Below are 25,425 nucleotides of genomic sequence, written 5' to 3' on the forward strand. Positions count from 1 at the left end.
TTCGGCTCAGGTCATGATCTCGCAGTTTGTGGGTTTGAGCCTTGCATTGGGTTCTGTGCTGACAGCTCAAATCCTGGAGCCTATTTTGGATTCTATATCTCTGTCTCTCTCTGCCCCTCCCCCACTCATGCTCTGTCTCTGTCTCAAAAATAAATAAACTATAAAAAAATTTAAACAACTCCTCCCAACTTCCTCTGTCTTCTCCATAAAATAATGTTCTTCTCCTTTGTTGGGCTTACCTATGGTTTCGTCATAGCTTGTTTATCCCAAATTGTGATCCTCTGCTAGTCCCAAATAAGCCAGTTTTTGCTCATAAAGTAACCACCTATCTTATTTTTAAGGTTAAGGGTGCACAGACTTGGAGTTCCCCACGCCAGTCTTAACAGCATAGAACCGTGCCATCCCTGGGACTGAAGAAAATTCATGAGAGAATAGACTCACCTTCTTTGACACTCAGTCGTGAGGATTGGTCTGTGTGGGAGGTTGTGTTATAGGCCAAAAGTGAACCTGTAAGGCAAAGCAAAATGCATTATAACAAGAGTAGATCAGGAGTAGAAGGAGGAGAAGGGAGTCAGGAGGGAACTAGATCAGGGTGGGTAATAGAGACAGATGGCTCCTTGAGAGAAAGTGTTCATAGAATCCATCCTGCATCCTGCGGGGAACATTTTTGATTCCTGAAGCTCCAGTCAGAGCAAGTTAGGACAGAATACCCATGAGTGGGACCCACACAGCCCTCCCCAGCAGCCATGTTTACGGTTCTGAAGTTCTTGGGTATCCACGCCACATCATGGCAGGAGCACAGGCCTGGGACTCTCCCTGTTCGACCGTAGGAAAGTCTAGACTTCGATTTCTTCAGCAGAAAAATGAAGGGGTTAAACTACAGCAGGAGTTGGCAAGCTTTTTCTATAAAGACCAGATAGTAAATATTTTAGGCTTTGCAGGCTAACTGCAGTCTCTGCTGTACATTCGTCTTTGTTTTTGTTTTGTTTTGTCCATGGGCCAGAGTTGGCCAGATCCGGCTTGCAGTCTGTAGTTTTGCCACACCCTGGAGAAGCAGCTATACAATTCCTGCTTGCTATGGTATCCTGTGGGTTTACAGACAGGTCCATTTACTGGCGGGTAAGGTGCTTGGGTATCATTCACTGAGAGTGGAGCGGGGGTGTTGGCGGTTGGGAAGGGGTGTGGATGGGAGGAGGTCTGGTAGTAACTCTTGCCTTCCTTTGCAAAGGTCTAAGAGAACACAGTTGAATGTGGGACACAATACGTTCAATTTTCAGAGCACTGCTATCTAATCTCCTAAAATGAAACCTTAACGTGTAACTGCTCATACCAGGCACTGCTCTAGGCATTTCACAGGGATGATAGTTCTTTTCTGTTGCATGTAAAAACTCCCCCTTTCCCCTAAAACAGACCTCATTCCTTAGTTTCAGAAGAAGGCAAGAGTTTCATTTTACAGAATGTAGGCATTTTTGCAATTCTCCTCCGAGTCTCCTAGGGAAACTTAAAAGTGCCCTCAAGACAAGGGCTGGGATGTGCGTTCACAAAGGACAGGATAAGCCTGCCATAGGTGTTGGAGGCTAGGGAGGTCTTTGCAAACCTTCCCTTCTCTCTGCAGACGGGTGGCTGACTTGGGTGCCAGGGCTTAGGACAGGGTACGGGCTGTCAGACGCTCCTATTTTTAGTCTCCAGTCATGATGGGGCTGCAAGAGCACAGCCGCTGCCTCACCCAGCTGTGGGCGTTTGGTGGTGTGCCTTGGAGAAAATGTGTGCCCCTCCAGGCCAGACGATGAGGGAGAGAATTTTACGGGAATCACCCAACTGCCCAGCACCTATGCCTTGTAGCTTGGGTGATGGTTCCTTCTAGCTCTGAAACCATTCCAAACAAAAAAGAGGGGTGGGATGGAGGCAGTTCTGAGACCACAATATGCCAAAGCCTGGATGTGTGCAGACCGTTTTAGAAAGGAGACAGTCATGTGCATGAAATAGCCAAGAACCAGATGCATTTGGTTAGTCCATTCTCAAAAATATCAAGGATCAGGTGAGGCTGGGACAACCTCATTTCAACTTAGTTGTTATGCAAACAAGAGTTGAAAGTTAGACCTGCCGCTTACCCCTTAGCTCTGTAACGTCCCTCAATGTACCTAATCTATCTAAGCATCTACTCTTGATCTCAGCTCACGCTATGATCTCACAGTTTGTGGGTTCAAACCCCATGTCAGGGTCTGAGCTGATAGTGCAAAGCCTCTTTCTGCCTCTCCTCTCTCTCTCTGCCTGTGCTCTTGCCCTTTCCATTAATAAATAAACTTAAAAAAAAATTAAAGAACGCCTGAGTGGCTTACTTGGTTAAGCATCCAACTTTGGCTCAGGTCATGATCTCATGGTTCATGGGTTTAAGCCCTGTGTACGGGGCTCTGTGCTGACAGCTCAGAGCCCCGGAGCCTGCTTTGGATTCCATTTCCATCTCTCTCTGCCCCTCCCCCACCACACTCCGTCTGTCTCTCAAAATTAATAAACATTTTTTAAAAAGCTTTAAAAACAAGAAAATGGGCTAATAATAACATCTACTTAGCACAGTTGTTGCGACAATTGAATAAAATAATACCTGTCAAGTGCTCAAAAAAGACCTTGGTTCATAGTAAGTATTCAGTAAATGCTAGCTAGTTATCATTACTATGTTTACATTCCTTCTCCCACAGACACCACAATGACATACAATAACCCCTTTATAAAAGAGCTTGCTGAGCGTTTGTCTTTTCTTCTGGACCTGGAGTTGCGAATGGGTTCTGCTGCAATAAGAAATAATCCTCCATGACTGGAAGGAGGTTAAGAAATAGAACCAGCGTTCCAAGGGCATAGGAAAAAAAACATCTCAGGAGTAAGACCAAGAATGTCTGCCTTTCTGTCCCCGACATTCTCTCCCTCAGGCTGAAACCTCAAGGCTGGAGCAAATAAAGAAAAATGATGGTCTCAGAGGAGCAAACTGCCTGAGTCATTAGTGCAGATTTAGCGGAGAGCACGAAGCTTAGATAAACCACATTTATTAAATTTTCCCCTTGGTGAAAGTTCTTCTTTGGGCACATATGAATTCCACAGGAAACTCCCAGAAAGCCAAGAGAAGGGGTCGTTTGACCTCTGCAAAGCTTGCATGAAATACATATTTCATGGTAACCTAGGAAAAGGATTTTGCCCTGAAGACCGTTCTTGGTTCAAGTTTCACTCTCAGAAGGAGGGGCTGGTTGGGGGCATCTGGCCTCCCTCCTGAGGGACTAACATCCTTTCTCTTCTCCGATTTTTATTTGACAAGTTCTTCAGGCTACAGAAGGTGGCACAGCATACCCATTTCTTATAGGAATTTGTTCTGATACAAGAAGGTCCTTGTCTCCCACTCTGTTGCTTTGGATTTTTTTTCCTCCTGCTTTGAGAATCCTTCTGTGTAGAGCTAAGGTGAGCTCCTAATCTTTCCTCACACCATCCTGTCATCCTGTTGGAATAAACAGGCTGTGACAGGAGGACAGAAGCCAACTCTCCTAAATGCAGTATGCAGTGGACACTTTATTCTTTGCCTTTATCCCTAACAGGAGCCAGGCAAAGCCAGTGTTACATTCCTCTCCTTTTACAGATCAGCACTGGGAGAAGTCAAGTCATTTGCTCAGGGTCACACAGCCACAAAGCCCAGGAAGCTAGGATTCCCATTCTGGTTTATTTACAAAACTTGTTCTCAGCACAGCAGACCCTGTAGCCTTCAGGCTAAATCTAAGAAACACATAAAACTCACCTATGGTGTTGGGACTGGAGACAGAGGTTACCTCTATGGGGAAGGAGCTGCGGACAGAGAGAGGGCACAAGGGGCTTCTGGTCTACTCCTTGACCTGGGGGTGATTATACAAGCGAGTGGAGGGGCACCCAGGTGGCTCAGCTGATTAAGCTTCTGGCTCTTGGTTTCGGCTCAGGTCATAATCTCACAGTTTGTGAGTTTAAGCCCAGCATCAGGCTCTGCACTGATAGTATGGAGCCTGCTTGGGATTCTCTCTCCCTCTTCCTGCCCCTACTCGGCTGACACTCTGTCTCTTCCAAAATAAACAAATAAACTTAAAAAACCAAACAAGTGAGTGGATTCCCTTTGTGACAGTTCCTTGAGTTGTGCGTTTATGATTTTTGCTCAACTCTGCATACTTCAATTAAAATGTTTGTTTATTTGCTTAATGTACGTACACAGGCATATATGTATATCTGCTAATCTGGGGCCCTGAAAAGCATGAAGTGGCTGCCGCTGAGAATAGACTGGCCTTCCCAAAGTGAAAGCATAAGGGAAAAATAATTTTCCTTTTTTAAGTTCATCTGTCACTGGATATTGTATTAGGGATCTGAAAAAAGATGGAAATGAGCAGAGTGAAGCTTTGCAGGTGTGAGGTGGAGGCCCAACAATGGGGCTTTCTTTGGCTCTACGTTCCCCCAAGTAACCTGCTCTTCATTGGGGACACCTGGAGCCGGGAGACGACCGTCATCCATCCTGTGCCAAAGCCTTTGTCTCCTGCCTATTGAACGTAGGTTTCCCTTTCTCTGGGCGGCATCAATGGCTCTTGGCTGGAGTGTACGGGTGGAGTGGGAGGAGGGAGTGGGGAAATACGGCTCCATGTTCTCAACAACAGGCCTGGCTGGCGACTGAGTCCAGGGCAATCTGACCTTTTGTTCTGCTCGAATCCTGTTCTCTTTTACCGGTCAGATCCTGGCCTGGAAGGGATAATGCTTCACCAGCTTAATTGCCCGGACCCATCACCTTTGCCCAACCATCTGAGGCTGCCGGTGGGAATGCCTCAGAATGCAAAATGTGTTTTCCATTAAGTTTAAATTAAAAATGGGACTCAAGATAGATACCTTTCTGCAGTCCCCCCTGCCGCACGATATATTTCATTCTTTTGCCTGCCGCTATTTCAAAACACGGTTTCTTGGAACTTTTTAACAGGTCAGACTCAGAAACTCATACAGACCTCCACTTTTTGTAAAATGACAAAGGGTTCCTTTTCCTTCTTCGGCCTCTGACCACCCCAAGCCCAGAACCTTCTGGGCTCCCAGAAAGCCCAAACTCCCCCCAGTGGCCCTGAGTCTGAACTGCCAGTCGGACTGCTCTCCCTCTGAGGTCTGTCCCCACTGCGCCTTATGATGGCCCAATCTCATTTCCCGCAGCCCTCCGCCTGTAAATACAACCTCTGCCAAACGGGGTGTGCCTGGCAGAGATACTGGCGGGGGCCGCCTGGCGGGGCCAGGGTGTGGGGCGGCACCGGGAAGAAAGAAGGACAGGGTTAGTGTGGTGATAGGTTTGGCTTTAATCTGCCTCATTCCAGGAGGCCACAGGCAAGTTTCAGAAAGCATTTATCTCGTGGTGCAAATGAAAACAGAAAATGCTGTGGGGAAAGTGGCCTGGCCTGCAACATGCAAGCCCCAGGGGAACAAGCGAATTCTAAAGTAGAGAAGGAAGATTAGCTCGCTGTCTCTCTCTCGGGTCATCTCACATCAGAGCATGAGGCTGCAGGCCCGGCTGCAGACTGAAACTTAAGAGGCCTGGGTCTTTGCTACCGGGCTGTTTTCCACTGGCTGTACGCCTTTCAACCAATTTCTGAAGCCCTCCAGACCTCAGTTGCTTTGGCTTTAAAATGGGTATTGCAAACGGTTGTCCACGTGGTGTCCACAAGGGGGCATCCTGTCCCTGTACAGTGAAAGACACCTGGAGAGATGCACACTTGAGCCTTGGGGTCCCCAGGGGACTCCCGAATCATCCCAAGTACTGCGGGCATCCTCCCCAGACCCTGTCCTAACCATCCCTCTCCCATTTCCAGTGTGCGTGATGTGACAGGGCGAGGGTGTAGAGGCGGCCACTCTGTCTGGGACAGCTGAAAAGCAGAGGGATGAAGACCAAGCACCTCCCGGCAGGCCAGATAAATCCTGGCATGCCAGGCCACCAGACAGGGCATAGAAGCACTCAGGACCCTACTACTTCTTCTCCACCCTGGAAAATACATTTTAAAATTTAAGTTTGGTATCTGACATTTAAAGGTAGAGCTCCCTTCCCAGGCAACCAGAATAAATACTCAAGCACCTTTTGTGAAAGTGTGAATTTGATGCTCAAGCCTTTTATCCTACAAGGTTTCCTATTTTTCTGTTAAAGTCCAGAAAGATCACACACTTTGGAGGGCGCCAACTAATTTGGAGTCTTCTGACTTCCAGCTAAATTCGAAGGCTTTCAATTTTCATCTGTTGCCTTTCCTTAGCCCTACGGTGCTTCCTCCATCTGTGTCGAGAACCTCAACTCTTTTCCTTTCACCTCTCCCCAGAGTGGGGATCTTTGAGCTCCAGCCCCCTCCTCGAAAAAAGGACAGATGACAAAGTGCAAGGAATTAGCACCCCTTTCTCCTGCCTCCACTCAGCGGCCCCAACCTCTGTCCCCAAAGTACTGGTCTCCCTGCCAGCACAAAACATCCGCTGGAAGTAAGTCTGGAAAAACAATAAAGTGTTTGAAGACATGCTGGTCGGCACTGGGGGAGTTCCCTGCAATCTCGAGTGCAGTCACCAGGCACATACTTCCTGCAGGGGTCTTAGCTGCCCAAACACCACCCAGCACAGAGCGTCCCAGAGGCTAGAATCTGAAGAGAGACACCAGTTGAAAAGCAGCATGAATCAATATTTTTTTCTATGATGGTTCATCATTTTACATGTAGGTTCCTCAAAAGGCCCTTAGACTATTATAATACTATGCTCTAGAAGTTTTTTTTTTTTTGAACCTTCATACGGTATTTTAATTTTTGCTTCTGCAGGCAGACATGGTTTTTATATCAATGCTCTGAGCACTTTATATTTAGCTATTTCACTCAACATCATTTCAGATATGTACCTTGTTCCATCTCCTCTACACCTTGGAAATTTTCTCCATTAATAAGCAACTTTTCTGGAAACTTCATGTTTTTATTGCTTTGGGGGCATAGCTACATATGTAGCTATGGGGCCTATCTTCCTTGGGGTCTACAAATATTCTTGAAAAGAAAGACGAAAAGGAGCAGCAATGCACACTTTTTCTTGACCTCTTACCTACCCAAATACCAATGCTTCTGCTCTCAGTGCTTCACAACCTGCTTCCTCCTTCGCCCCTTAGTATCTGTGCTCCTCCATCAGGGTCACCAGGGGCGAACTTATCAAATCCCTGAGCCTTTGGCACAGGCGTTTGTCTTGCTTCAGGGTCTGTGGCTTGGGTTTTTCTGTGGTAGGAAACCCTAATGGGGACTTGCTTATGGACCTGCCAGAAAGTAGACCTGAATGGTTTCACATGGCACGAATGGGCTTTCCCCATGCCAACGCAGAATGTGCTTGAACATCTCCCCAACAAAAGCATCTGCCATGGAACCCCAAAGTACTGGTCCCTTACAGTCATCGGACATACTGTCTATGCTGCTCTCTCTCTCTTCTCCCACAAAGGAAGTATAGGGGCCAGTGATTCCTGGACCTCTACCATATGATGCCCAAAGAAGCAGAAATGTAGGCTCCATCAGTGCCCTTGTTTTGCTGATCCACCCCTCTCATGCCAACTTACGTTGCTCATTTCCAACCTCTTCCCTGCCTGGCTAGCATCACTGTAGGACTCTGTGCACAGAGCCTTTAAAAAAAAATCCATAAAAGTTTAAAGGCTGATAAATACAGATTAGAAAATGCTGGTTCTCCAAAGCTCAGAAAAACTGGGTAGAGAATTACCCTCTTTTTTGAACTTGTTGTTTCTTGGGCTGACCTCATGTTGCAGTAAGACTCAGACATGAGGTAACTGCTCTGGTGTTAACATATACTGCATCATCCACACTCTCTCACTGGTTACCAGATGCCTTGGAGAGGTGACCAGAGTGCTCAGAGGCACCAGTGGAAACTTCCAAAGGCATTAAAAAATTTTTTTTTAATTTTACAGTCAGCGTGTGTTGCTCCCACCCCAAGTAGCGCGAGGTTGACAGAAGATTACAGAGATAGTGAGCTGAAGATCCACCAAAATGATGGGGAGACAATGAAGAACTAACTAACCAACACAGAGCCCAGGAGACCAGGGAAAGCAGCCCGTAGGCACTGTCCACAGATCTCAGCTTGGCATAGGCAGCCTTGGCTATTGACGGCCGATACTGAATCCCAAGGCTGCCAGTGTATCCCTGCTCAGGGCTGACTGTTAGAAAGCTCCTTTGTAGAAAGAACCCACATCTGTTTTCCTGCAGCTTCACTTCCCTGATCTCTGTACCATCTTTCTGGCCACAGACAAATCCTTTAATACTTGGGGTCACTGATATACCTACCACCAGGCTTGGATATCTGGTGAAGTGTTAAGGCTGAGGTTATTAGCATGTCTGAAAGAACTGTTCCTATCTCTGTGCATGTTTAATAGCAAATGAAATGCATATGAAATTGATGGGATCTTGGTGCCTGAAAACTCTGATATTGGATAAATCTTTTGAACAACTACATAGTTTCTTTCAGAAAATCTCCTTTTCCAAAGCTCTTTTTCTTCTTGCTGTGCCAGAAAAAAGTGTCCAAGAGACCCTCATGCACCTGGAAGATCTGCTGCTTCTCCTGTTTGGCTAGGAAGGGTGTGTAGCGAGCAGCCAATAAACGTGCTGTGCCAGAACGACACCAATGAGAAGAGGAAGCTAATGTGTAAATTTTCAATACCTTAAATCCTAAACCCATGAATCTAGAGTTTACGGGAGGAACTTTAAATCATTGCACAGGAAAATACCAGTCAGGGTGTCCATCTATTTATAATTCCAGGGCAAAGTAGTTTCTGGAAAGGGGTTCTCCTGGAAAGTACCTCTGGAAGACCCCACTGGGTCACAGTTCCCTGCTTTTTCTCCAGTTCCTATTCTGCTTCCCTTGACACTACAGGACTGGGTCAGCACCCTTTCAGAGTCTTAGGAGCCCATGAAATTTTGGCAACTTCACAGGCCTTGACCTGTGCAGCTTCTGTAGCATCTGCCCAACATACACTGACTGTAGGGGAACCAGTATCCTTTTCCTGGATTAGCTCCATGGGAAATCAGTCTTTATTTGCAGAGGGCCTTGCTGAGTCTTCTCCCAGCCCTGGGGACTCATGCCACACCCTTCAAAGGGCTCCGATGCCCAGAAACAGACAGGACACTTACTTTCCCTGAGGTAACTGAGGTGTGACAACAGCACTTCCGTGTTGTAGAGGGAGGTGGCTCGGAGGAAGTCCTCCTTGTTCATTTTACACAGTTCCTTGCCATCCATATTCTGGAAAAAGGATGTGTCAATCTCCATCAAGCCATACTCCTTTATCGCCCACTCCAGCCACTGCCGCACGTGCTCCTGAGTCCACAGTGTGGGGTCTGCAGAGGAGAGGGCTTGTTAGCAAGGGCGGGGCCAGCCAGGACTCCCTCCCCTTCAGGAAGCCTGGGTACACCCTCTCTCTCCCCTCCCCTCCTTCTCCTTGTCCTCCTCCTTCCCGCACCACCCCCCTTCTCTCTTCCCCCTCTCAGGGGGAAAGGGGGTTCCCTCCCAGATGGTCTTCCTAGAACTCCCATCTGGCACCTCCACATCTGGCACTGCCTGAATCACTTAGCACTCTGGGAAGGTTCTTAGATGTCTCCCTAGGCATCGTGACAGAACATTCTCTTTAAAGTGTTTGGAGGGCCATTAAAACCTTTGCTTGAGAAATTGTGGCATCCAAATGAAAGTTAACACAGTTCCATGGACCTGGGGACCAAAGTCCTCTGGAAAGGGAAACCATCTGTATCTTAAGAACATTAACAATTTCCCAGAAGAACACCAAACTCTCTGATGGCTACAGAAGGGAACACATATGTGAAAACTTCTACTGCAATTCCATCTGTACAGCTGGACAACCCAGCACTGTGAGACTTTAACATAAATCCAACCTGGGTTTTTTCCTTGTGGAGACAGCTGGGTTGAAGTTCTTACCAGATCATCTCCAAAACGTTTTTTTAATGATATTTAAGTCCCCAGAGATGAGGAAAAAGTATTGGAGAGAGAAACCTTTCAGCCCTTCAGCCTTTGAGGGAAGAAAAATAATGTGATGATTGAGGTTCTCTCCACCAAGGAGTCTCACAGTTCCTTTTTGGCGAGGTGTGTGTATGATGGGGGTGGGTATGCTTCAAGTGCTGGTGATGAGTTCCAGCAAATTCCACAGCAGGTAGAGCACTTATATCTTATCACAGGCTGGAAGCCATCTCTTTTCTTGGCAACCAATAAACACTTTATTTTGCCCATCATAAAAAAATTGCCCATTACAGAAGAAAACTGTATGGCTCTTGGCCACATGAGACATCTGTCCCTGTGAAACATTTAGGTTGGAAACCACATAATTAAGCAACAAATTTTGTGGTGGTAGCTGAAGGAATCATGGCTGGAGGGGAATAGCATGAACTTGGAGAATCATGGAAGGCTACCTGGACAAGGGGAGGAGGCTTGACATTGTAGGTTAGCTGTCAGTACCCAGCTTCTACTGGGCCTGCTTCCTTAGCATATTTACTAGGTAGGAATATCTGTGCACCTTCTCAACCCTTTACCCTCTCATTCAGAGTCAGTGAAGGTTCTGGGCAAATATGGGAACCAGGTTTGAAGGATTAGGAGTGGCCATGGGGAAGGAAGCGAGGTTCTGTGGCCTCCCTTGCATCAAACACAAATTCCCCAGGACTGTTCCTCAGAGCTTCTGCTGATTGCCCTTGTTTGCCATGGGTTCTCCATTTCTCCTTAGTTTTTACAGGTGAGTGTCTAGGGGGCAGGGACTGAAGTGCCCAGCCTTGGCCCATGGGTGGGAGTGGTTGTTGTACTGGCACTGGAGGCGGAGGAGATGGCAAAATAAGAGAGAAGAGAATCTGGAGTTCAGGTCGCAGGCTACTGCCAAACAGCCAGTCCCGGTAACTGGTCTGGATCTGGGGTGTCTACCGTGTGCCAGCTGCCTCACGTGGCCCATTGTACACGTATCTAGAAAATCCAGCAAAATGGCTTCTATCTTCATTTTACAGATTGAAAATAGAGTTTGGAAAGGTCAAGTCCCTAGCTCAAACTTAAGCCTTCCTAGGACTTCACTTAGTTGAGGGGGTGGGTCCCCCTGACCCAAAGCCCCTCCTCTTGCCTTTCTCACCTGTGAGTTGCTCTGTCAGATAACAGAGCTCCTCCTAAGGCTTCATTGTACAAGTCTACATCCTTCTCTCTCTCTCCCTCTCACTCAAATAATTTCTTGGTTTGTTTTCCTCTTTCACTCTTCAGAAACAATTAGGCATGGGCCATTGGGAAATGGAAATATTTTGTACCATTTCGGAATTCTAAAGGAAAACAGCACAGGTGGGTGATGGATTACATAGCATTTTTATTTTATCTGATCTCCTTTTCTTCATCTTAATTCCTCACTTTTAGTATTTGAGTCCTCAAATTCAATTTTATAACATATATTTAATTTATTTTTATTATTTCCTCTCTAGCTTTGGGCTCTATCACAATATTATTTCTCTCTCTTTACAGCACAATGAATTATAAATCTTCCACTCTGGATCATGCTAAACTCTTCCAAATGTATTTCCTGGATGATTTAGTCCTAGTTTCTTCCCATCTGAACCTGAAACTGGTGATTAACCAGGGCCCTCGTTTATACTTGTCTTAAAATCCCCACCATAAATTTTATCAGTTGTTTCACAAATGCTTTATTGCCTTGATTTGTGGACTTGTCCAAATGAGACTTTCCCTCATGTCCAGGCGGCTGGTCTGGGGGAAGCCAAAATGTCTGATGATAATATTTAAAGATCTCACCAGAGGTAAAGTAATGAAGTAAATCCACAGCTAAGTGAATTCATTACAAAAAATACCTTTAAAATCCTCTGATATGAATTTATGCTATTATCACTATTACTGCTATAATTATTATTTCCTTGGTCCACCAAAGACTGACATTTTGACATTCCTTTTGAAAGTATTTCAGCACCAACTCAGAGTGAAGGGGTCAACCAAGCAGTCTGGCTGTTTGCCCACTCTCACCTCCCAAAAGCGATTATGAAAATGAGATGGTATCGATATTTGGTTCAGAGACCCTCTCTGATCCCCTAAGTCTTCAGTGCCTAAGATTGACTTCCCATGCTGGCCACCATTTGGCAAAGCAGGGCAGTCTGATGCCAGATGAGCAAACGCCTGGCAAAGCGTGGCTTTGCTTAGGGGAGAATAGCGAGGTCCCTACCCTGTCTTCATTATTACGTCTTCATTGTCTGCTTCTTTTGATGAGAAGGGAGAAACACAGTTGGACCTTACAAATTCACCTGAGGACACCTAGTGTCCTGAGGGAGGGAGGCGATCAAACGTTAAATGATATAAGTAGTATGATGTAGAGAAAGCAGTTTATATGCACTTGGTATCTGGAAAGTGCTCAGAAAACAGGAACTATCCTCCTTCTTCTTTTGTGAAGTTGCATGCTTGTGGAAAAAGGAAACTCAAAATCGTTTATGAATAGTTTTCAAGTCCTACAGGGCACAGAAAAATTCCTGTTTTCCCAGCTCCTCCGGCCTAATTGGCCCCCTTACCTCCCACCCTCTGCCACCTTGAATTTGGCCCAGCACACAAAGATGCAGCCATAGACCTAAGAGATGGTGAGACACAGCTTCCCATGGAAAATAAATACAAAAGAGCGTAGGAAGGAGAGGTTCATCACAAAACCATGCCTTCTCGGCCAAGAAGCAAATTCCTTTATGTTACCTCAAAGAGATGTCTAATCCTTTGCCCTCAGACACAACTGCACTTACACTTTTGCAAATGGAAGGGGTTGTGCCTTTTGGGCCATGTTATTTTGATAAGATTAGTTGTAACCCGTGCCCTGTAATTCACTCTGCTTACGATTTGGACATTCTTGCTCTTTCTACCTGGCACCGACTCTACCCACGGCAGTTTTCAAACTCCTTTTTTTGACCAAGCTGCTGAGCTAGCTGACCTGGCGGAGGCAGAATGTCCGGCCAATGGACTGAAGACTTGAACAATGATTTTATTTTCTGTAACCAAACAGCACCAATACTTAGGAAAAATAGGCTATTTTTACATAATGACATAACTTACTGCACACGTCAAGGCGCTCCATTTGTTAAATATAGTTATTTCTATTTTGAAACTAAAAGAGCTGGCTGTAATTTTGGAAAGGTAGAGGTTGCAGATGCCAGGAAGTACATGCCTGATGGACATGACAGACCTCTGCGGCCACTCTTCTCCTTAAAGGCAAGGGCGAGCCTGTCTGGGAGTTCCTGGGACTCCTTCTGGTATCAGACAGCCTCAACTCTGCCCTCTTTGCAGTCCTCATCCTGCAGCACCACATCCTGAGGCTGAGTCTATAACGAGACCTGTTTGAGGATGGGCTTCCAGCACCTGACACTTGGGACACTATCTCCGAGGACAGTGGAAGGAAGGTGAGGAAGGTAGATTTCCTAAGTCAGCACTTGCATAGTGAATAGGGTATCAGGTGAAGGTTCAGATGCCCAACTGGGACAAGCCTGCCCTCCAACTACTAGCCCAGAAAAGTGAGGGCATGGATGCCAGCCGGCAGCCTGGTTCCCAAAATACCTGCGGGGACGATGACCCTCCTCTCGTTGGTGGTCATGTTGGGAGGAGGGGGGCCGTTCTTCTCATCCATGTAGCTGTTGTAGTTCATGGCGTTGGACTCGCTTCCACCAACTAGCTTGCTGCATTTGCTAACACTGCAGTCCACCGGAGACTCCCTGAGGCGAGAGGACACAAAGCCTAGAGGAAGCCATCACTGCCGCTGCCATCAGCACAGCGTGGGCAGACAATCAGGGCGCCATTTCCCAGCCCCATTTGATGCAATGCTGCTGCTGCTGCTGCTGTCGCCTTATTTCTATCCTCCACGCCGCCACCAGAGTTTTCAAATCCCAGCCCAATCCTATAATTACGGCACTTAAAAACTTTTGGCAGCTCCTTACTGGCCTCAGACTAGAGTCTGGACTTCTTAGGGCAGTGTCGCAGCCCTCCCAATCTGACTGCAGCTGACATTTTTAGCCTTGTTGCCAGGCAACCTGGGCTCCAACAGCACTTGCCCTGGTCTTGGCCCCCAGGTAGGCTTCCACATCCCACCCCCAACCCTGACACTCTGTTTCTGCCTTGGTTCTAGCACTGGTCATGCTGAGTGATTGTTAGCTTGGTGGGTCCTCTTTCCTCGATGGATTGGGAGTTCCCTGAGAGACTGACATGACTTTCTCCTTTAAATCTCAGTGTCTTATGTATAAGTGCTTTCTATAAGAGACCAGTGATAAATGTTTTCTGAATGAAACATTTCTATTGCATGTACATTATTTTAATGCATTTGTTATACACTGTTTTATTTTAACTTCCTAATACCCATCTAAGGGTTCATATCTCCTCTTTATGGTTAAGGAAACTGAGAGATGAGGTGATTGGCCCAGGGTCATCCAGCTAGTGTGACCTGAGGAGGACTCAGGTCTTCAGTGTTAAGCTTTCCCATCTAAACACACATACAGGCACGCTTGGCTGGCTCAGCTGGTAGAGCATGTGACTCTCGATCTCTGGGTCCATAGTTTGAACCCCACGTTGGGCATAGAGCTTACTTTATTTTTTATTTTTTAAAAATGTTTATTTATTTATTTTCTTTTTTTTTAAATTTTATTTATTTTTATTTTTTTTACTTTATAAAGTTTCATATTTTTTTAACATATGCAATTATTTTCCATCATTTACAATACAGTAGTTGCAATGACACTTAAAACAGAAAAGCAAAGTAAAAAATCAAAACACCAACTTCTGTTTCATGTAATTAGACTTATACAGAAATTAGAAGGTTAAGTAACAACTAGTTAATCACCTAATTTCACAGCTATCTGCAGTGGCAATCGTTATATTTATTTATTTTCAGAAGGAGAGAGAATGCAAGGAGGGGAGGGACATAAAGAGGAGGAGAGAGAGAATCCCTAGCAGGCTCCATTCTGTCAGCACAGAGCCTGACATGGGGCTTGATCCCATGAACCTGGGATCATGACCTGAGAGCCAAAATCAAGAGTTGGATGCTCATCCAACTGATCCACTCAAGTGCCCCTATTTTTAAAAATTAATGTATTTATTTTGACAGAGAGAGAGAGAGCGTGCGTGTGCACAAGCTGGGGAGGGGCAGAGAGAGAAGGAGAGAGAGACTTCAGGCTCTGTGCTGTCAGTGCAGAGCCTGACACGGGGTTTGGTCCCATGAACCATGAGATCATGACCTGAGCTGAAAGAGTTGGTTGCTTAACCAACTAAGCCATGCAGGCACTCCATAGAGCTTACTTTAACACACACACACACACACACACACACACACATACACACATACACATGAGCTGGTTGCTACATGAAGAAGGAATAGAATCTAAGAACTTCAACCTGATAGAAAGGTTGTGGCCCTTGTGGCATTTTGAAGCCCTGGATGCCAAGCTCACAGAAGAACCAGAAGGAAGTGCAAAAGGCAAAAATCATGCAACTCAGTCTTGATGTACAGAGCCTAGTTAGCACCTGGTGTGTTGCAATATCGGTGCAGAGAGCCTGCTCCCTGGCACCAGCTCAGCAGTGAGCAGCTGTCTGGAGATCTAAGCTGACACTCCACTTGTGGCCACTTGGTGCCTGGGAGCAGGCTAGCAGAACACTCCACACACACACACACACACAAACCCAGCCCAGCATCATGGCCCCTCCCACCATGCCTAGGGGAAGTGCCATCCTGCTCTGCCCTAGCTTCCGTTCAGCCGCTCCAGCAGCAGCAGGACCAAAGAAAATGACTAGAAGGCCCTGGAGAGGCTGCAGCCGTGGTTACACAGTGCAGGAAGCATCAGACCTGGGAGACAGCCAGTTCTCTCAAGAGCTCCAAACCAGGCCTTCAGACCAAGGAGTTCAGATAAGGTTCAGATTACAGCCGCCCAATTTTGGGCCGCAGAATGACTCCAGGCTTCCCAGAGGTCTGGCCGCTGCCCGCTTCACTCCGCTTTGGGCAGGGACCAACCATCATGAAGACTTAAGGAGCCAGGTCGTGCCAGATAGGGCCTCACCCATTCCGTGGCTGGTGGCAGCACCCCCGGAGGCAGGGAGAGCAGTCCCTAATGCAGAGGAGGGGAGTAACAGCCCAGGGGGAGAGTGTGGAGGCTCAGGCAGGGTAGGAGGGCCAGAGCACATTCAATAAAGACAATTAAATGAATTTGTTTCTTAATCTGAAAGGAAAAAAATATTGAAGATCACTTATCATAGCTGGGAGATAAATGCTCCACTGAGATATTAGAAGTCAGACGGTAATTTTTTCCTGATGTCTTACAGAGGGGAACATGGGCTGAAAATGAAAATAAGATGTATAACTTACACATGTTAGAATTTAAGGTTTTACTATTCGCCTACTGTTTTTCCAGGCAGAGAACCAAGAACCAGCCGTCAGAGCCCCAGATTGTTGAAGGTTTAATGTCCCCATGGCAGTCTGAGGAGAGGCAGTAGCACATCAGGGCTTTTCACCAGTTTGGCCCTTTGGCTTCTGCTGTTGAAGGACTTGGCCTGCCATGAAGCAGTCCCGGAAAGACCCTGGTCTTGTGTCTGAGCGGAGCTCTGGCCAAGCTCGCCGCGTCCCCCACCCTCCTCATGGCTAACTGCAGGCAGGCGCGTGCGTACACTTACACACATGCGCCGGCGCATACATGTGTACACACAGACACGTGCACACCCCAAAGCACATGCACACACACCCCACCGTGGCCTGGGAGCCTTTCCCGGCATACTTGTCCACTGCGAAACAACCCAACTACAGTGGGAGCTTGGAGGATTAGGTTGGCCTTCAACCAAGGGAGCGACGTTTTCATTGGCTGGGAACCCCATGGCAGAGGGTGGGGTGGCCAGAGCACACACTTCCTCCAGCGGATGCTTGAGTTCAAGGGCCGTGGGCAGGGGTGAGAGAACTTTCAGGGAGGAGAGCAACGTCCAGCTGGGGGTGGGCCTGATGGAAGAGGGGGTGCTCCCCATTGGGAACATGAGGGAGAGAGACTCGAAAAATTATTTCCCATGTCAGTTGGGCCTCTGATGATTTCTGAGCTAAAAATCAACCTCTTGCCGTGCAAGGGTGAAAAGTCAGATCCACAGAAATTGCCAAAGTGGAGCAGTCCTTTATGCCATAGCCACCAATAGCAGGCAGGTCTTTGGTGCCAGGAATAGAGAAAAATAAATGCAAGAAGAGGAAACATTTGGTAAAAGGCACCTGGTATGTGACCTGATGAGAAGAGGAGCCATGAGCACTAAGATGTGCACCTGCCAGGAAGGTGGGTGCCCAGGTCACAGGATCAGCCAGCTCCCAGAAGAGGACAACAGAAGCACAGGTAGGACTGGGGTTCTCTTGCTGGGGTGACCACTGGGGGCTGTACAGTAGATGGAACCTCCACATAAGTTCTCATATTTCTGCTTCCTCCTCACTCCTTCCTCCCACACCCGTGGATGCACCTACTCCCTGGCAGTGCAAGGAGAACTGTCTGGCCACCCACTTGTGGGTGCTTCTCTGGAATGAAGCCCTGTCCTCAGTCCCAGACCCCTCCATTAGGGGTGCCCTCAGAGAAGCCTGGCACCACCCTGAAGCACCATGTTTGCCCAGGCTGGCCCTCCTCTGAGCGCTCAGGGAGAAAAGAAAGGAAAGCCGTACCTTTAACCTCTGGCCTGCCACACTCCACTCCATTCTCAAGCTCTTGGGCACTGCGCCTCCACTAGACAGCACACGCCTTGCATGCAGCCATTGGGCTTGACAGCTACTACTAAGGGTGGGTACAGGCAAAGCCCAGCCTATAGGTTGCTCTTCAATGAGGCAGCTGGCGCCTGTGAAGAGGCCCAATGAAAACAAGAGGCGGGGGGAGGGGTGCATGGATGGAGGGGAAGAGGTTTAGCCATTCAGCTTGACTGCACGGCTGCTAATTTGTATTGAGACCTGCACTTACAACTGACTGTGGGGTTGGGGCCCTCAGGCAGCTGATAGCACTAGGACAGGTGACAAAGGGGCCTGGGGTGGCCGCTATAGAGCAGGGAGGAGGTGCTAGCTCCAAGAGTGTAACTCAGAGCATCTCCATCTCAGGATGACAGAAATCCATGGCAGGAGAGGCCACAGCAAAGGTGACATGAACCCTGCAACCTTGTCCTTTATTGTCACCCTGGGACATAAGCTCTTTACTCTTCTGGTTCTATTTTTGTGTGTTCAGAGAACACGGCTTTAAACATACTGCCAGTGATTTCCCAAAGCTCCTTGCAGGGTGTTAAGCACTTTAAAACAAGGTGAGAAATCTTGGGGATTTGGGTAAAAGAAAATTTCAAAGACTTCTCCTAAAGATGACCCTTTTAGACTATAACAGATGTCTTCTATATTTGCAAATGACATGTCAGATAAAGGGTTAATATCCAAAATCTATAAAGAACTTATCAAACTCAACACCCAAAAAACAAATAATCCAGTGAAGAGATGGGCAAAAGACATGAATAGACACTTTTCTGAAGAAGACATCCACATGGCTAACAGACACATGAAAAGATGCTCAACATCACTCATCATCAGGGAAATACAAGTCAAAACCACACTGAGATACCACCTCAAACCTGTCAGAGTGGCTAAAATTAACAACTCAGTCAACAACAGATGCTGGCGAGGATGTAGAGAAAGGGGAATCCTTTTACACTGCTGGTGGGAATGCAAACTGGTGCAGCCTCTCTGGAAAATAGTGTGGAGGTTCCTCAAAAAATTAAAAATAGAACTACCCTATGACCCAACAATTGCACTATTAGGTATTTATCCAAGGGATACAGGTGTACTGTTTCGAAGGGGCACATGCATCCCAATGTTTATAGCAGCACTATCAACCAAAGTATGGAAAGAGCCCAAATGTCTATCAACTGATGCATAGATAAAGAAGATGGGGTATATATACAATTGAATATTATTCTGCAATCAACAAGAATCAAATCTTGCCATTTGCAACAATGTGGATGGAACTAGACTGTTTTACGCTAAGTGAAATAAGACAAAGACAGTATCATATGATTTCACTCATATGTGGAATTTAAGATACAAAACAGATGAACATATGGGAAGGGAAGCAAAAATAATATAAAAACAGAGAGAAAGACAAACCATAAGAGACTCTTAAATACAGAGAACAAACTGAGGGTTGCTGGAGGGGCATTGGGTGAGGAGAAAGACTAACGAGGCAAGGGGGCATTAAGGAGGACACTTGTAGGGATGAGCACTGGGTGTTATATGTAAGTGAGGAATCATTAAGTTCTTTTCATCAAATCATTATACCATATGTTAACTAACTTGGATTCAAATTAAAAAAAATAAAAATACATTATTAAAAAAATAAAAAATATATATCAAAAACAAAACAAAACACAGACATCTACTGTACCTTTCCATTCAACGCAGAGCAACTCAGAGGGTACCACGCGAATCCACAGGTGTGTGGCCCAGGCTTGCTGTCAGTGGATCCCTTATATTCACAAAGCTCATGCGAAGTCTCAAAGGCCACTCAAACCACACAGTGTGTGGGTGTGTGTGGACCTATCACATGTTTCTTCCATGTAATGTGAACACTGTGCAGCAATGAAGTGAATCTGTGTTGTCTTTAGGATTTCTTTAGGATCCATGCATAGGTGTGTGCCTATGACTTGTTTTTTTTTAAAGAAATACGTGTAAGTGAAAGGCAAATTGCAAGAAGAGAAAAACAATCACCCATAAAATAGCCATCACCCTAACCTCATCTATTTTCATCTCCTTACAGCTTCTCCAGAACCCTGAGGACAGCTTCCCATCCAGGTTATATGTGACATGCTCCATACTACAAGGTCCAGAACTTAAGGAAGCACCTTAGCAAGGTGTTTTGCAGTCACAGAGGCAGAAGTGTGAGGCTGACCTTCCTGTAGATAGAATGTGAAGTCTCTATGTGTCTCCTAAGAGCAACCAGAGCCTGTTGGCCAGTCCTACAGGAGACGTCAAGGTGAACTAATACCAACTCATACCCTTTGTTCCAGGCACATGAGCCAAGCAGGTCCTTGCATTTCTCCTTCATAAAATACTATTCTCTCCTTTATGAGCTGTTTCCCTCAATTCCCCTGGGTAAGGCAGATGCAACTGAGAGGTATTTGCAGACCACAGCTTGAGGCCAAGTTACTGAAGTCTACATACAACATAGAACCTATGGGCTGTGCTGTTTCAAGAACAACTCACTCTAATAGATTCAGTCAAAACAGGAAGATATGGAGAAAGAGAGCCAACCTCCCAAAACACAGGCAAGCTAAGCTTTCTCTGAGCAACTCAGACCTCAATCTCTCCACTTGACCCCATGCCAAATGACTTAATGCTGGGATAAAAAGCAAGAAGGGCATTGTAGCTTTAGGCACAGAGAATACCTCCTGCAGAGACACAAATACCTATGTGCTCTCTAATAAGCATGAAGTAACTTGGAAAACCCAAATTATCAGAGACTATGGAGGGAATGCATCGTGAATGGTGGAATGGTCCAAAGCATTCTAGCTCAGTGCTGTCCAGTTGAGGTAGAGTGTGAACCACATATATAATTTTCAATTTTCCAGTAGTCATGTTTTTAAAATAAAACAAACAGGTGAAATGAATTTTAAAATATATGAAAATATATTAATATATGAACTCACTAGAGCCAAAATATTATCATTTCAACATAATCAACATAAAAATAATTAATGAGATATTTTACCTTTTTATCCCCCTACTAACTCTTCAAAGTCTGATGCTTATTTTAGATTTCAAGCACATGTCAGTTTTGGATTAGCTACACTTCAAGTGCTCAAAGGCAGCATGTGGCTAGTGGCTACTGCCTTGGACACCACAAATCTAGTCCAAGAGCCAAGAGACCCCAAATGGGGTCAATACACAGTGTTGAGGATGAGAGATTAAAATCACCTGGCATCTATTTCATTGTGTCATTTCTTTTTTGCATGATCAAATAGTAGACTCTGACAAGGTTCCATCCTCAGCAAAGACATTTTTCTGAAAACCCCTGCTCCCTGCTGCCTACCAGGCCAGCTTACATGTGAGCTCCTGGAGAATATTTATGAGGTGCTGGTAATGACTGTGCCTAGCCTGCGTGGCTCCGAGAGCCCACGGTATCTTCTTTGTTCCCCCAGGGTGGGTGAGACTCCATCAATCTTTCTGAACCTACTCTATCACCTGTGCATGGTTGGGGTCATGGTGGGCAAATCAAAAGCAGGGGCTGCTTTGTGTGACCAGAGCCATGTAAATACCACGTCTGCTCTTTAGAAGTGTTCACACAACTCTCCTCCAGCTGGCTTCTGGTGTGACTGCAGCCAGGGATGGCTGACAAGTGGGTTCAGAAACTCGATTTCCTTGCTCAGGGTTAATATGTTGGAGTGCCCTATGGGGGAATGAGGGGTCAGCTCATCAATATAGCCTCCCCTGAGCACAAATGTATGCTCTAGCCAGAGGCATTGTCTGCAGACCTTGGTCTCTGTCCTGGCTTATACACGATGACTTATATGGCCTTGAAGAATCATCTTCACCTTTGAGTCTGGTTAGTAATACATTCATTCACTCATTCATTTAACAACTATTTATTGAGCACTGACCATGTGCCAGGCATTGGTTAGTAAACAAAACGAGGTCCTGCCTGCATTTGAGTGAAGGATGTGACAAAAGCCAGGAAGAGCTATGAAGAATCCAAGCAAGGCAAAGAATTATGGGTGAATTATGGGTGCTGTCTTAGAGCAGGCAGTGAAGGACATCTGCTGGGAATGTGACATTCAGGCACAGAGACCTGAAACAAGTTGGGGAGAGAGTCCTATGACTTGATGGAGTAGGAATGTTTCAGAGAGAAGGAATACAGACATGAGACTCTGAGGCCGGAGAGTGCTTGGGGTCCAGAATCTTTTGTGGTCAGCACGGAAGGAAGAAGATAGGAAGAAGAAAATTCATTTTGTAGGGATGGAGGCATGTGGAGGACTTTGGGTTTTGTCATAAGGGAGTAAAAGATTTTGAGCAAGAGAGTTAAATATTCTGAAAGGATGGGGCACCTGGATGGCTCAGTCAGTTAAGTGACAGACTTCAGCCCAGGTCATGATCTCATGATTTTGGGTTCAACAGCAGAGAACCCACTTCAGGTTCTCTGTCTCCCTCTCTCTGCCCCTCCCCTGCACTCTCTCCCTCTCTCTCTAAAAAATGAATAAACATTAAAAAAATAAATATTCTGAAAGTTTGAGTCTGAAAAACAGACTTTAGGAAAGCAAGCAGAAGCAAGAACAATGTGCAACTGAGGAAGCCTGGAAAGGACAGGGGTTGCCTGTGTGGGTTGGGGCGGGGCAGCAGAGGTGAGCTGTGGTTGGGATTCAGGCTACAATATTCCAAAGACTCTCTGAGGGTGGAATCTGGATTTTCAATAAGCATCAGGAAGGTCCTGTGGTTGGGCCAGTTTGAAAGGTATTTCTGAATCACTTTCCTTGCTGCTAGGGTGAGTGCCAGCAGAAATTGAACTATGAACCCAAAGTCACAATGTACAGGTAGAGAGGGAGGGGGCAGAGAGGTGGCCCAAAGGCCAGGAATCAGAAAGTCTGGCTCTGGTGCCAGCTTTGCCTCCTCTAAATTCTCAGATGAGGCATCTACCACTCCCCGACCCCAAAGCCCAATTTGCCTTCAAATGTCAAAATGTAGTGGCAACATCTACCTCACAGGATCATGGTGGGGAGCAAATCATAAGATAATATGGAAAAATATTTAACAAACAATATCCTCCCTCCACTGTGAGAGGCTCAATATCCCTATTATCTATGTGGAGAGATGGTTATTTGAGGGGCTCCTGGCTCAGAACTTCTGAGCCTTCCTAGAAGGCTAGCCTCTGGGAAGGTGGCTATGATCCTGGTGACTGGTTCTGGTTGGTAGGATTGAAATGTGGAAGGGCTGGGGGTTCCCACAGGTAGGACTGAGACCAGGGGTTGTCTGGGGAATATCTCCTTCCCAACTGCACACTAGCCCCCTTCTCTCTCCTTCTCTAGACTTGTTTCCTTACTGACCTCACCCACTTCTAGTGAAAACTCTTTAGAGATGATGCCCAAACCTAAATTCCAGCCCCCAAATATTATCTGAGCTTTAGTTTCCAAGGCCTAGTAGACATTTTTATCTGGGCTGATTACTCCCAGGAATCTCAGAGGGAACACTGATATCTCTTCTCAAAGCATTTCCTTTCCTACGTCCCATGGCTAACAGCACCATCCTTCCTAAAATCATCCAAACTCCAGTCATTTTTTTTCTTTCCTCTCATATATCCTCCAGTCTCCCAGATATTTCAATATTTGTCCACCTAAGCCATGCTAATTATCCCTTTGATATGTCCTTCCCATTCTATCCCTTTTTATTTCCCTAATCATTATCATCACTCAAATTCATAACTTGATAATTTCTTACTTGAGATATTTCAATAACTTCTTATCTTTCCAATGCTCACTTCCCCTTCCTCTGTATATAAAGATCCTCAGTTCTGTAAATCAGGCTCTGAAGATGTTAAATGTCAGGGCTACACTTAAAGTCAGTGTCTGCATACAGAATAAATTCCATATTTTCTTAGCCCGCCATTCGGGGCCCTCCCTTAATTTTCATTTTTATCCCCTTGTGCTGTAGGCCCATTGGCTTGCCTGGTATTTCATGAATGAGACTAACATTTTCTCCCTTTTTTGCTCATGATGATCGCTATCACTATGGAGCACTTTCTGAGTCCTGGGCACTGTCCTGGGTCCTTCCTCCACAGCATCATACTTAACCATTGAAACAAGCCTATGAAAAAGCAGATACTCTAGTCCTGTTCTAGGAAGGAGGCAGCTGGTGATCAGACAGCTAGACAGCATGTCCCAGGGCAGAGCCAGGAAGGAGATCCGGGATACCCGTCCTCCCGAATGCCCTCCTGCATGCCTCTGATTCTTCTCTCCTTGGGGTCTTTCCCCTGCATTTCCACAGGAAAAGTCTCACTGCCCTGGGCACCATCAAGTCCGAATACACTTTCCAAGTGTGATGTGTCCTCCCTTGCAGTGAGCTCATAGATGTGCTCACCTCTGTCATCAAGGATGGCAAACCATCTTTGCTTTAGTGAGACCCACCTAAAGAGGTCAAGTTTCTTCAACAGGTCAGGGAGAGTAGGTTATCACTAAGTTATCCCCAAAAGGGGTTCTACCTAGGCCTGACACAAAATAGTTGTTCCATAAGTATCTGCAGAGGGTCATGAGCCTGACTCTGACCTGCCCATTGAGGGCTGTACCAAGGCTCAGAGAGCCAGGGGGGCTTCCTGTCCTTGCTATGCTCCCATTCCTCAGTTTTATAGCCCTCTCTTGTCCAGCTTTCTAGAGACTGACTCAGGCTTCCTGGCCCAGCACGAGATCCCTATCTGCTGCAGATCTCCTCAGACACCTAGGGAGCAAGCCTGCTTCAAGCCTCCACCAGCCCTTCACCTGCAGCTGGCCGCGCCTACCTTTGGAGCCACGCTGGCCTGGCGGGCTTACCTGGATCCATTCATGTGGTCATACTCCCGCTTGACATTGACCCTCACCGGCTGATTAATCCATTCCTGCTGCGGCGGGAGGGGGTTGATTTTGTGGGGCTGGCCATAGTCAGGACTCCCTGAGGCGGTCATATCGGCCTTTGGGAGATGGGCCGCCGCTCCGTAGGCAGAGTCAAAGAGGGACTGGTCGTCGCTCACCACCGACAGAGCCTCCTGGAGGGTCAAAGAAGGAGACCAAAAGCCCAGTGTCAGTTCATCCAGTGTTACTCTTCACCTACTCTCCCTCTGAGCTGGCAGGGTGGCCCAGGGTTGTCTCAGGCAGTTGCCCAAATTGACTCACACTCTGGGGGCCAGTTTACCCTTATGCAAACTGCATGGGTTCTCTGCAGGTTATCCTGGGTGAGGAGGGAGTTTGGGCAGGGGAGTGGGGATGGGGGAGCCATAGGAGCATGTCCACTATTGGATCTGCAGAAGAGAGGGTGGGGAGCCAAAGGCCAATAGAGGTGGTTACACAGTGTGCACGTGCAGTGTTCTAGTGGCACTTGAATGCCGGGCTCTGTCAGGCATAAGCAGAAACACCACTGACTAGCTGTGTGGAGCTGTCAGGATGGAGGGGGATATGAAAGTGAGCATTTATTTTATAGGTGAGACCAGTGAGACCCACCCAGAGAGGTTAACTATCCAGCTCAAGGTCACAGAAGGGAAGGGTGGGGCCCAGGGCTGTGGCTGCATCTAATTTCAGTTTCCTTATCTGTAAACAGGAATAAGAATAGCTGTTTCAGAGCTGATAGGTGGGTTAAATGAGAAGAATCTTGGTACAGGTGTCTAGCTTGTAAGAAACAACCAGCAGTTTCCGTAGGGGTTC

At 46.6% G+C, this 25,425-nt stretch overlaps 1 protein-coding gene across 3 annotated transcripts in view; it reads right to left on the reverse strand.

Annotated features, from left to right (window-relative positions):
* FLI1 (Fli-1 proto-oncogene, ETS transcription factor) overlaps window positions 1-25,425 on the reverse strand; it is a 119,279-nt gene that overhangs the window by 30,063 nt on the left and 63,791 nt on the right. The window contains exons 1-5 of one of the 3 annotated variants that reach the window (XM_029956220.1): window positions 24,562-24,581; window positions 19,437-19,694; window positions 13,588-13,742; window positions 9,159-9,362; window positions 442-507 (exon numbers count right to left, since the gene is read on the reverse strand). In XM_029956220.1, coding sequence (XP_029812080.1) covers window positions 442-507; window positions 9,159-9,362; window positions 13,588-13,742; window positions 19,437-19,444 — 433 coding nt within the window. In that variant the 5' untranslated portion in view covers window positions 19,445-19,694; window positions 24,562-24,581. Of the gene's footprint in view, window positions 1-441; window positions 508-9,158; window positions 9,363-13,587; window positions 13,743-19,436; window positions 19,695-24,561; window positions 24,774-25,425 lie in introns of those variants that run through there. The other 2 variants (XM_029956218.1, XM_029956219.1) reach the window with 2 other exon arrangements.

Source organism: Suricata suricatta, chromosome 11, assembly GCF_006229205.1.
Source record: "Suricata suricatta isolate VVHF042 chromosome 11, meerkat_22Aug2017_6uvM2_HiC, whole genome shotgun sequence".
NCBI lineage: Eukaryota > Metazoa > Chordata > Mammalia > Carnivora > Herpestidae > Suricata > Suricata suricatta.